Raw genomic sequence first — 13095 nt, 5'->3', positions numbered from 1 at the left:
GTAGATTGTCGTTTTCTATTTTCTTTCGATCATTCCAACATATTACACATCTCTGTCATATGCTATTTGTCAATTGAATTTTTTTCAAATGTTTATATCATCCCGCAATCCCCTTCTTTTTCTTTTCTCTTCTCACTCAAAGTTGATTCACTAGCAAATCTCTTTGCACCTTCTATATTTTGAGAATAATCACCATCTTTCTTTTGAGAACCATCTACATTTTCTTGATATTCTAAGCTCATATTCAACTCACTCTTACTAATTTGCTCAGATACACTTTCTTGATTCCCCTTTATACTTGCCACCTTATTAGCATCATGAAACATCTCCCTATTTTTCGACATAATTATAAAGACAGCCTCGCTTTTCATGCTAATAAATCTCAATGATCTCTTCTGCCAATCCTCCAATTCTAGTAATATTTGTGAGATTAATAGCTTTAAGCGGAAAACCTTTCATTTTAATCCAACAAGGAACTCCATCCAGTAATTATAATCAATAGTTAACAAATTGACTCACTAAATTCCTCAATTCAGATCCAAAAATCACACAAGATATCCTTAAATAAACACACTAGCAAGCAAATATGAGATTAGTAATTGAGAAGTAGCTCACCTTTTTTTTAGCCCGCAAGCTTTTCTAATCTACATTTATAAGGAGTTCCTTACTTTGCCTAACTATAAGTGATAAGATAGATAAGTTAAATACTCATTCATGAGTATACTGTGCCACATGAAAAATCAATATCACAATGATATCATTGAAAATATCCCTATATTTATTTTTCATATTATATGTATTATTATTTTGTTTTAAAAACATTTTCTCCCCACTATACATAATTACATATTTGCTTCTCATAAACATATAATAAATTAAAATTATTATATTTATTTTTTCCTAAAATAATTATTATATCTCCATGTATAAAAATTATGCCGACATGATTTTGTTTTACTATATGATGACTATACATAACATGGGCCTGGCCTACTCATTTCAAAACAAAAAATCGGGCCCATGAACATTTGACATTAATTCACAAGTGAGATATTAACATTTGACACTTCTCGTCTCTTTCCTTACACAAGTCCCTGTCTCTATCTATACATACATTTGATCTGTATCTATAGGTTCCTGTAAACTGTCTTAGAATATTTTACTTCTCTTTTACTTTCCACACACACCCTTTAGCTATCTAAATCAAATCTTTCTCAATCAAGACTATAGAGCCGTGTAAAGATTGTATATATATGTAAAGATTGTATCTTTACTCATTAAAATCCCCAAATTTGAAAACCCCAATTTCAAGTTTTTGAGCTGTGATTTAGATTTATGGATTGATTTGGGGAATACCCTTTTGTGATCTTGATCAGTTTTGTTGCAAAAAGCTCATTTAGTGTGTAATAAAAGTTGTTTTTTTGTTTTTTTTTATAAATTTGGTGTTTTTAATAATTTGTGTTAAGATGGAGAAGTATGAGCTAGTTAAAGATATTGGGTCTGGGAATTTTGGTGTAGCAAGGCTTATGAGGAATAAAGGAACTAAAGAGCTTGTTGCAATGAAGTATATTGAAAGAGGACTCAAGGTGTGTGTGTGTGTGTGTTTTATTTTGGTTTTTAGAGTAGATTTGTATGATTATTCTGTAGTGCACTTTATTGTTAATTTGGATGCATGCTTATTATTTGATCTTTTTGGGATGTTTATTATATGTTTGTTTGTGTTCTTTTGGTTTTTAAGAGTAGATTTATATTGGTGCACTTTAGTTGTTAATATGTATGCATGCTTGTTATAGAGTGTGTTTGGGTTGCTTAGAAGTTGGTAGGTATTTTGCCTTTAGAATGCGTCAACCCACTATGTTAAAGCTCACTCATTTGCACTTTAGTGTTACTGATTGTAATATTATATGATGTTTGCATGATTATATGATTGAGAGATAGTGGCATGAAATTATTAAATTTCAAAATAAGATTTCTTGATCAAGGAAAGCAGGGATTCGTCCGTTCGTGCACCCCTGTATCGGATAATCGGATTCTTGGATATACTTGGATACTCAAAAATCTCAAATAAATTTCATCTTTTCATAATTTGTGTTACAAACATATCTGATTTTGGTTTAAGTTCTTGTGTTTTAGATGTTTATATCAAGTATTTGATTCAATTTGCTTAAGATTATTAGAGTTGTTAATGAATTTTATCATTCATAGCATCAAATGCATACTTGTAATATTATTATATGTGCCATATTTCCGGGCACCCGAATCCCCATACTATTTAATTTACTGAATCAATGTATCCCTGCATCCCCACACCCGCATCCTTGCTTCTTAATTGATCACTAAATGCATCTCCACACCCGCATCCTTGCTTCGTAATTGATCACTAAATGCATCCCAACACCCATATCCGTGCTTCTTAATTGATCAATAAACTATGACAATTGTCAAGTTCTTTGAGTTGGGATTCTTCCATATATCATGTTTTATAGGTTAAAGTTGAGCTTTGACATTATTTTCGTGTTCTGCAATTTCAGATTGATGAGAATGTTGCAAGGGAGATTATAAATCATAGATCACTTAGGCACCCGAACATTATAAGATTCAAGGAGGCAAGTATCTTTCAGTTTCCCCTTATTGCTGATCTATATCATATTGCATCAGGGTAAAGGTGAATGTGCACTTTGATTGTCTTATTTAAGTTGGTTTTTAAATTTACAGTTGGTACTCACCCCTACCCACCTTGCTATTGTCATGGAGTATGCAGCTGGTGGAGAACTTTTTGAGCGCATCTGCAATGCAGGGAGATTTAGCGAAGATGAGGTTGATTGAATAAATGTAGTTAATATTGCAGATATCATATTCCTGTCCTAGGCACTAATAATTGGTCGTAATTCTATCAGTTTTTGTTTGGTTAATGTATTTTCTTATCAAATTTTCAGGCTAGATACTTCTTTCAGCAGTTAATATCGGGGGTCAACTACTGTCATTCCATGGTAAGAGGAATTTATCTTTTTTTCCAAACTGTATAGTTTTGTGCTGCGTGTGTATATAACTACAGATGTCTTTAATTGATTTCTAGAAAAAAAATGCAAGTTCATAAGTTGATACGATTATGAGTAAGTTAAGTGATTTTGTTTATGTTCTATAATGTTACTCTCTATATGCAACAAAGTTCACTTTATTGATTAGCTAGTATATTTTCTAGCAAATATGTCATAGGGACTTAAAGTTGGAGAATACCCTCTTGGATGGGAGCCCTGCACCTCGCCTAAAGATATGTGATTTTGGGTACTCAAAGGTATGACTAAATGTTAATTTTGTTTGCATAGAGTTGTATACTGGAAGTCATTTGTAAGTCTCTACTTGAACACTTTTATTTTATTCTGCAGTCATCCCTGCTGCATTCAAGACCCAAATCAACTGTTGGTACTCCAGCATACATTGCTCCGGAGGTTCTCTCTCGCAAAGAATATGATGGAAAGGTAATTTATGTACTTCCATATATCATTAGCCTGTTTGGCAACCAATTTATAAGCTACTTATGGCTTATAAGTCCGTAACAGTTTATCAACGAGTGTTTGTCGACCCAATTTATAAGTTGAATTTATAACTTATAAGCTGATAAGTTGAATGTTAGTAATGACGTACTTTTTCTCAACTTATTTTGATTTTTCGCTTATTTATTAATCTCAGTTTTAAAATATATATTTTTAAATGTTAACCAAACTTAAAATTCAAGAATTAAGAGAATTATATTAAATAATTATTTATTTTAGTTCATTTAAGAAAAAAAAGTTTCTGACTTATAAGTAAAATTATCCAAACACTTATTTAACTTATAAGTATTTTTCTACTTTTCACTTATTCATTTTAAGTCGTAAGCTACTTATTTTAAGATTTCCCAAACGGGCACGTAATGAAGAGGAAAATTTAATGTGAAAATAGACTCGGAATATGGATCTCTGTATGTCTTATCAAATTTTTTATTTAGTCAAATGAAATTGGACAATTCAATTAACTTTCTTGCTTATCTGCTTCGTTGTAGTTTAGTGTAAAAATATTTAGCTATATCATAAATTTTACACTGCAATCCAAGGCTTTTTCGGAGGTTTTCTGACTTGATGATGCAAACATATAGGATTCTGCTTGCTGCTTTCTGTCAATTTGTATCTATGATTGCAGTTGATTTTTCTCCCAAAAAATAATGTGCCTTTTTATTTATCAGTGTTTTTTTTGTAATATGTATCACTGTATTCAATTAGTTGTATTATTATTTTTATTATACGTGTAAATTTTTGTGTGGTGGTTCGGTGGACAACACATTATGAAAATGTGGGAGGTCTAAATTTGAAGTGTCGAGTGGAACCACTTTAGGTTCCAAAGCCGATAAGTATGCGTTGTCATTTTTTTCGTGCTCATGAACCCTTTCGAGTTTATTTGATTGCACTCTATCTCACAGGCCTTACTGGGAGAAATGTTTGTATACTGGAGTACAAGCAAACTTATGTCTTTCCTACAGTCATGTGATTTTATACAGTATATCATAATTATCATTAGCTATATGTTGTAATTTAATTCCGCATATATTTAAAGATGCTTTACCATGGTAAGAGCACTGAACTAGATATTGTAAAACATTTTTATTTATACATCTGTGGTTCTGTCTTTAATTTCTTTGTTCATGTGAAAAGTTGAATTCTTTCTCCAGTAACCATTGTTTGATATTGTGCGTAATATTGTAGATGGCAGATGTATGGTCGTGTGGAGTGACACTCTATGTTATGCTCGTCGGAGCATACCCATTTGAAGATCAGGAGGATCCAAAAAATTTCAGAAAGACTATTCAGGTCAGTTTTACCTTTCATTTCTTCTCATACTATGATGCAACTGTCAGTTACTGTTTTGTGATTCTTTTACATCTCATCTTTCTCCAGCGGATAATGGCCGTTCAGTACAAGATTCCAGACTATGTTCACATATCACAAGATTGTAGGAATCTTCTTTCTCGTATATTTGTTGCCAGTTCAAACAGGGTACGTTTGATTGGAAGCTGAGAAATGGTGTTGTGAACTGCTTAAATATTTGGAGAGCTACTTAATATATTTCTTGTGCATTACTTATATTATGAGAACAGTACTTTTTACTTGTACATGTGTATCTCTCTCTTGTTTTCTTCCAATCTTGTATTGGTACTTGCTCATAGCTTGATATTATACTTATCTGTTGCGGTTAGGAATGATTGCCTTGAAGATGCACACTTAGTAAATTAGCTTGATTCTTATGTCACAGTCATCACTAAGACATTAGATACATAGAGGAGCTTTCATTGTAAGTGCAATGTGCTTTGATAAATTGCTGAAGCTCTAGAAATGTTGACGGAGGTTAGGGTGTGTAACTCATAGCTGCGGTTGGAAATCTTGAGTGCCTTTTCCAAGGACAAGACCAAGGAAACCCGTATATAAGCCTAATATGTCACTTTTGTGTATATACAGACAATTAGACACACAACACAATAACTCACACTTTCTTTTTAAAATATTGATTGCATCCTTTCTGCTGTAATCTTTGTTTCTGTTGACTTAATAGTCAATACCGAAGAATTGAAACTGGTGAGAACGAAAAAGAGTGAGTATTGCTGTTCTAACTCTAATGTTGATGCAGAGGATTACAATTAAAGAAATCAAGAGCCACCCGTGGTTCTTGAAGAACTTGCCGAGGGAATTGACAGAAGCAGCTCAAGTCATGTACTACCGTAAGGAAAACCCAGCATTTTCTCTGCAAAGTGTGGACGACATAATGAGGATTGTGGAAGAGGCCAAAAATCCTCCTCCGGTTTCACGTTCTATTGGAGGCTTTGGATGGGGAGAGGAAGAAGAAGATTTAGAAGATGAGGTGGACGATGAGGACGAGGACGAGGATGAGTATGATAAGGTAGTAAAGGAAGCTCATCAAAGCGGGGAAGTCCCTCTAAACTAAGAGAGACTTTGACATCTATCTAAAAATCTAGTTCGTTTTCCATGAACCTCAAACTTGTTTCATAGATGTAAAAAATGTGTTTATATCTGCATGTTCTGTAAATTTTGTGCTTGGATAGTGTTGTTTAGGTTTGTGAATTGCATGTGTGAGATTGACAATATTACTGTTGCTGTGCCGCTGGTTTGTTCTTAAAATGCTATTTATCTGAAAAGTGTTTTTCACCTAAAAGTTGTTAAAGAAATCAAGTTCACATATTTTTCAAAAAGATTGTTTTTCAGTTTTTACGAAAAGTTACCGTCAAATCTCATTAAATTATTGTTATTCTTAATTTTTTACATCAAAATATATATATATATAAATTTTTTTACCAAATAATTATTTAATTTTAATAACATAATTTTTTCACCTGTACTTTTTATAATAATACAACAATTTTTAACACTAATAAAAAAGAGAGCATAAATATAAGCTGGCAAATTATTTGGATTTGTGTCACAAAGACAAAATATTTTGATTTAAAAAGATGTATATAGTGGTGAAATGAATAAAAATGTGGAATAATAAATTACTCCCTCCGTCCTTAAAAACGTTTCCTCTTTGTGACACGTTTGTCAATGCACACTTTTGATTGTTAATATCTTTAATTTCGTATTAGTATTAAATATAAAAATTTTATTGTATTAAAGTGCTCATAAATACGAATCCAACAAAATCACTCATAACTATGTTTATTAAAGTACTCATAAATACGAATTCAACAAAATCACTCATAACTATGTTTGATTTTATAGATTAGACGTAAATTAGTACTCAATCGCTTAACATAAACAGTACAAAAAGTAAATATAAGAAATACATTTCGAACGGAGGGAGTAAGTTACTAAAAACATGAATGATAAACATTAGAAATGATAAATATAAAAAACACACGTACAAAGGAAATTAGGAAACTTCGTAAAAAAAACCAAAAAAATATCTAAAAACGTGAAAGGGGACCACAAGACCCATCAAACTCAATCAACACCTAGCAAGAAATGACAGCCAAACCGCAGCTAAGTAAGAAAGCACACGATGTTTTCTTATCAAACTTCTATATATATAATATTAATGATTATTTTATTAATCAACTAGTTTATTAAATTTAGTAATTTGTTAATTATACGAAATTTCTAGTAAGCATGGCTATAAAAATAAGGAATCAGAAGTTAGACTTTTGAAATACCATTTATAAAATAGCTGAATGACCAAATATTAATCAAAATAGTTGATTTAAACAATAACAAAAAATTAATCGAAATGATTAATGAAAAAAATAAACAATAATCAAATATGTAAGTATTATAATATATGATTATATTTAATCTAATTTGTTATGCATGTTTTTAAAAAATAATTATTATAAAAAACCATCATTTACAAGAAATTAAATCAGCAGATTTTAAAAATCAAACTTACATTACTTTTTTTCCACGAAACAAAATTTTTTACAATAAAATATACCCTTTATTTTAATATCTGACCCTAATTATTTTTAATCAGGAGTCCGAACTCATTTACATGCAACCCGATAAATTTTCGAAAGTGTTATTATGCTATCAACATAACCCTGACATGAATTATAGAATATCACAATGATAATCCTAAGAGTACTTAGACGCAGGCCCAAGTCGAAAATCATGAAATGAATTTATCTAGCTAAAAATCGTGAAATGAATCTGTCTAGCCAAATTAGCGTTGGACCGAAAGCTAAAAAACTGGTCTAAACCCGGAAAACTGAGTTCGGCCAACTCATGCTCTTCTGTTTCCATATTATATTTTATTATTATTTTTAATGTTTTGCCAACATAAATTCTAGAAAAATGTGTTTAAAAAGTGATTTAATATATTGAAGCAATTCAGCCGAAATTCACATTTTGCTCGTAAAAAATGGGTTATTTCATTGTCCGTGCTCTAAAATTCCGAATTTAAACAGCTGAATTATCCTGAATAAAATACGTTTAATGCTTCTGCACCGTCTTGTATTCCTAACATTCACGCTTCAATTTTTAACACATATTTTCATTCAAATATATGCGAAAAAATCAAAACGTCAATTATTAAAAAACAACGGTGTAAAAATGGAAAATTTTAAATTTATTTATTATGAATCACACTAAAACAACAAGCTTGTCACAATTACAACCCATAACCCGCATTCACAAACCAGTCCAGGTTCAATCCCCCTCTATCTCCCACATTCATTTACACCATTCCCCCACATATACATACACACAACCTCTGTATCTATATATTATTCCCCCTCTTCATAATCCTCCTCTAGGGTTTTAACAACTTCTGTATCTATATACACACAACCTCTGTATCTATATTCGTGTTTTGTTTGTTATGGATTTGAGCCAATCACAATCGAGTAATTTGAGTTTAGGTTTAAATTCACACCGATCTGATGAAACGGTGTCGTTTCACCTCGATTCGACCCGGTCCAAATCCGTACCCGCTTTTCCGCTTCAGTTAATGGACCCCACCGGTGAGAATAAATACGAGGTTGTTGAAGAAGAGCAAGAAGGGAGTGCTGACGTGGAGGAGTTTCGGATTTTAGGGCACTCTATGTGTTTAAAGAGGCGGAGAGACGGTGAGGTTTCGAGCAATTCGGTGTCGAAAAAAGGCGGGTTTTCGGGTCTTTCGGGTGGTAATTCGAGTGGGTTTTCGAGTGGTAATTCTAGTGATCAGAGTTTAGAGATGAGGAGGAAGGCGGTGAGGGGGTGGGGGAATCAACCGTTGTGTGTGGCGGACCCGGATGTGTTTTCGATAATGGAGAAGGAGAAGGAAAGGCAGTATAAGGGAATTGAGCTGATTGCGTCGGAGAATTTTGTGTGTCAAGCGGTTATGGAGGCGTTAGGGAGTCATTTGACTAATAAGTATTCCGAGGGAATGCCGGGAGCTAGGTATTACGGAGGGAATGAGTATATTGATGAAATCGAGAATCTTTGTAAGGAAAGGGCGTTGGTTGCGTTTGGATTGGATTCGGAGAATTGGGGGGTGAATGTGCAGCCGTATTCGTGTACTTCGGCTAATTTTGCGGTTTATACGGGGTTGTTGTTGCCAGGAGATAGGATTATGGGGTTGGATACGCCTTCGGGTGGGAATACGAGTCATGGGTATTATACACCGAATGGGAGGAAAGTGTCGGGGGCGTCGATTTTCTTTGAGAGTCTTCCGTATAAGGTGAATCCGCAGACTGGGATTGTGGATTATGATAAGCTTGAGGAGAGGGCGCTTGATTTTAGGCCTAAGATTTTGATTTGTGGTGGAAGTTCGTATCCGAGAGAGTGGGATTATGTGAGGTTTAGACAGATTGCAGATAAGTGTGGTTCGGTGTTGATGTGTGACTATGGCTCAGATTAGCGGTCTAATTGCTGCAAAGGTGAAATTTTTATGCAAAAACTCTATAAAAGTCTGTACCTTTGTTTTGTTCGTTGACTCCTTTCTTAAAAATGTGTTGATTCCCTCACTGTTTTGTAGCCATTTATCCAATATATTTATGGTTTATTAAATTATTTCACATTCACAATGTCGATACCAGTGTCACTGATTGGAGCGATAGTGGTTTTGCTCGATTAAAAAGTACAACATTTCTCCGGTTATTGTAGTGGCTTATCCAGGACACATGTCATGTTATTTCTAGTTTTGTTTTGCATATTAGGATATTTTCAATTTAATCTGCTTCTATAATTATATGTACCTCTGTATACCAACTCAAACAAGTAAATGCTAGTGGCAACTACTTTGATATAGTCTGCATTCAATCAAAGTTTGTAAGTGATCAAGGGCTACTACGCTTGGTGTCTTCAGGTCATTTAATAAATTAGGGAAATACAACTTTCTCCTAATTCCTCTAACTTTGGCAATATTGCTTTATTATTCTTAGGATGAAATACATTATGAAAGAAGTAAGATATATATTCATTTCAGAAGTTAATAGTGTAGATATGTATTCTTCAATTGCCCAGTTGGAATCCCCTCCTGGAAACTATCAAAGATCTCAATATTCTTTCGTGATATAGTGATACACAGTCCAAATAAATTCATAGGAGGGCGTACCATGCCCATATTTTAGGGTGTACCACAATTATGCTATGTAGGACTGCGTGCTAGGAAGCACCGATACTCCAAAAAGGATGTCGCGTGTCCGACACGGCGACACGGCACCGACACGGCTGAGTACGTGTCTGACACGCCATGTGGCGTGTCTACCGACACGGGTTCGACACGCGACCGACACGACCCACCGACCCAGCCCATATAAAAAAACCCAAAATCATCTTAAAAAAGCCCAAAATCAGTTTTTAAAAGTCCAAACCATCTTATATTATCCCTAATTTTATGTCCCTTGATGAACCGGAAATGGAAGTTGTTCTTTTTACACAAGATGATCATTTGAATGAAAATGTAGAATAGATTTTATAGTAGTTTATCACTTATAATGAAGGAAACACTATTATTATTATGAATAAAGTTGTTCAATATTTGACATATACAAATCTTATATATTTTATATTTTTTTTTACTTTTTTTTGCCGTGTCCCGTATCCAAGACACTTTGATAATTGACGAATCCTCGTGTCCCGTGTCGCCGTATCAGTGTCGGTGCTTCCTAGACTGCGTGGCTAGTTGGGGATGACTTGTATAAGCTTCACTCTCCGACTTTTGTATTGCAAGTGCTTTTGTTTTGTGCCTGCATTCTGTTAACAGAAGCTTCGTTGTTCCTTTACAGGAATGTGTAAGCCCCTTTGAGTACTGCGATATTGTCACATCAACAACTCACAAAAGTCTTCGAGGTCCCAGAGGAGGTATAATATTTTACAGAAAGGGCTCCAAGCCGAAGAAAAGAGCGCTTCTATTGAATCAAGGTGATGGTGGTGATAAATACGACTTCGAGGAAAAGATAAATTTTGCTGTTTTTCCATCACTGCAAGGTGGCCCCCACAATAATCACATTGCTGCTCTTGCGATAGCTTTGAAACAAGTAGATACACCAGAGTACAAGGCATATATGCAACAAGTTAAGAAAAATGCCCAAGCTTTAGCGGCCGCTTTGTTGAAGAAAAACTGCAGGTTGGTCACTGGAGGCACTGATAATCATTTGTTACTCTGGGATCTTAGGAATTTGGGTTTGACAGGTATCGTCTTTTCCCATACTAAGCCTACCGCCTTATTCTAATATCATGCTGTATGCCCTTTATTGATACGGTTGCTATCTGCTGCTCTTATTTCCATGTTGAGTACACTTGTATTAGTTTTAACAATATGGTGATGTTGCTATAGTGCCCGTTTTGGGGGAAAATTCTTTTGCTTTGCAAACTTTTAGAGGTACTAATTTAATTGTCCAGAAGAGAAAAACATCATAAGAAAGTCGCTTTCTAGTGATAGGGTTGTAATTGTAAGAAAGCCATTTGAGGAGAGTTACTTTGTTGGGCAAGCTTTTTTTTTTCTGTCAAAAAGAACTTTTGAGCTGTTATTGAGCAACAGATGTTGCTTCTCAGTTACTTCATCAGGCAGTGTTCTTTCACGTAATTTGAGTTTTAAATTAGAGTTGTATGGTACTGCAGTTGCGAGAGTGGTGTCTGACTGTCTGTAGACTGTAGCTGGGCTCTTAATAATAACTTTTGTCCTTATTTTTTTTAATGTTTATACAGGAAAAAGCTTTGAAAAAGTGTGTGAGATATGTCACATCACTCTTAATAAAATTGCCATTTTTGATGATAATGGCATGATTACTCCTGGAGGAGTAAGAATCGGTAAGTAGTTATCTTGTTTCTTTGTCAAATAATCTCCTATAACTTTTTCTACCTTTCTCAGATTTCGTTGTCTGACCGTTTTTTATCATTTTTATGATCTTAGGTACTCCTGCTATGACGTCAAGGGGTTGTCTAGAGTCAGATTTTGAGACGATGGCAGATTTTCTATTCAGGGCTGCTCAGATTGGAAATTTGGTTCAGAGGCAGAAGACTTCCTTAAAGGGGCTTCAGAGCAACAAAGATATAGTTGAACTCCGCACCAGGGTAGAAAATTTTGCAACTCAATTTGCATTGCCTGGGCTTGATGTATAAAGATCGTCGCTGAATGCAAATGGACTCTGTTACATTGAGCAAACACAAACCACATCTACATGTGGATATTGATCAACTTCTCGTGTTGGCATTTGATACAGCAGATCGCAGATTGTTATAAAATTCTGATTCCTGTCTTATCACAAGGAAATACGAGTATACTGGTAATGATCCTGCATCTTACCACAAGTACTAGTATATTTGTTACTATCGTGTATGGTGGATTAGTTAGAAGTTGATGCAGGCAAGCCAAAAGTTGATTAGCATAGTTGTGAATATAGTTCGGAATATTCCTGCACATTAAAATATTTTTTGGAGATATTGGCAAGTATATTTTAACCTGATTAGAGGGATGATTGGACCCTCACTATTGTTTTTTCTTGTTCCAGCAGAGACATTGGGTCAATAGTTGTGTTGTTTCCTGGTTTACTGTGCTATTTTATACAGATTTTATTTTTATACAATATACATCCGAGGTCGTTTGTTCATTCTTGTTTGATTTATACTAGTATATACTGAAATGCATTAACCTTGAATGTATAGCTGTTATCATGAAGTCCTTGAATAGTTGATTTTATAATATATAGGACGAAGGTTGTCATGTATCAGCAGTAGAAGACTTCTGCATTACTATCGAAGGTTCATGACTTTTTTGTATAGTCAGGTCTTGAGACTTTTGTACAAGTGAAGTTCTTGAGACTTTTGTATAATCTCACAAGTGTTGAAGGATCTCGTATCTGTAGGATTCTCAACCTAGATTGCAGACCTGTTTTTGTTTATGAGCTTACTGATGTCGCTCTAAGGTGTTTATTTGATGTTCTAGTGATTCTTAGTGCGAAATTACAGTTCTGTATCTTCTAACTTTCACTCTAATGTATATGTATGTACCTTTACTATTGCCATCGACTGTTGTCATACAAATCAACTCAATGATGCCCTTTTCATTGCTTGCTGTTGCTAGCTTTTTCGCTAGTGATTCTGTTCCTGATGTCTTGTTTAACATCATCACCGG

The 13095-nt window shown here is 34.2% G+C and overlaps 1 protein-coding gene and 1 pseudogene across 1 annotated transcript; both read left to right on the top strand.

Moving 5' to 3' along the window:
- The first annotated feature begins 1087 nt into the window (after positions 1–1087).
- Positions 1088–6184, top strand: LOC141668446 (serine/threonine-protein kinase SRK2A-like). The gene is made up of 9 exons (XM_074475333.1): positions 1088–1586; positions 2532–2606; positions 2716–2817; positions 2937–2990; positions 3203–3295; positions 3387–3479; positions 4740–4844; positions 4932–5030; positions 5659–6184. The coding sequence occupies exons 1-9, from the start codon at positions 1467–1469 to the stop codon at positions 5971–5973; spliced, it is 1056 nt and encodes a 351-aa protein (XP_074331434.1). The 5' UTR covers positions 1088–1466; the 3' UTR covers positions 5974–6184.
- A 1974-nt stretch (positions 6185–8158) lies between these two features.
- On the top strand, positions 8159–12551 carry LOC141668445 (serine hydroxymethyltransferase 7-like; annotated as a pseudogene).
- Positions 12552–13095: the final 544 nt, after the last annotated feature.

Source organism: Apium graveolens, chromosome 6 (genome assembly GCF_009905375.1).
Source record: "Apium graveolens cultivar Ventura chromosome 6, ASM990537v1, whole genome shotgun sequence".
Taxonomy (NCBI): domain Eukaryota; kingdom Viridiplantae; phylum Streptophyta; class Magnoliopsida; order Apiales; family Apiaceae; genus Apium; species Apium graveolens.
The sequence above is the reverse complement of the archived record's forward strand: the minus strand, read 5'-3'. Positions and strand labels throughout refer to the sequence as shown.

Bases quoted from the DNA above. Each gene is read 5' to 3' on its own strand.
- LOC141668446 (XM_074475333.1), top strand. From the start codon at position 1,467: ATGGAGAAGTATGAGCTAGTTAAAGATATTGGGTCTGGGAATTTTGGT. The intron at 3,480-4,739 runs GTAATTTATGTA...GTAATATTGTAG, and splicing joins GCAAAGAATATGATGGAAAG to ATGGCAGATGTATGGTCGTG. The intron at 5,031-5,658 runs GTACGTTTGATT...ATGTTGATGCAG, and splicing joins TTGTTGCCAGTTCAAACAGG to AGGATTACAATTAAAGAAAT.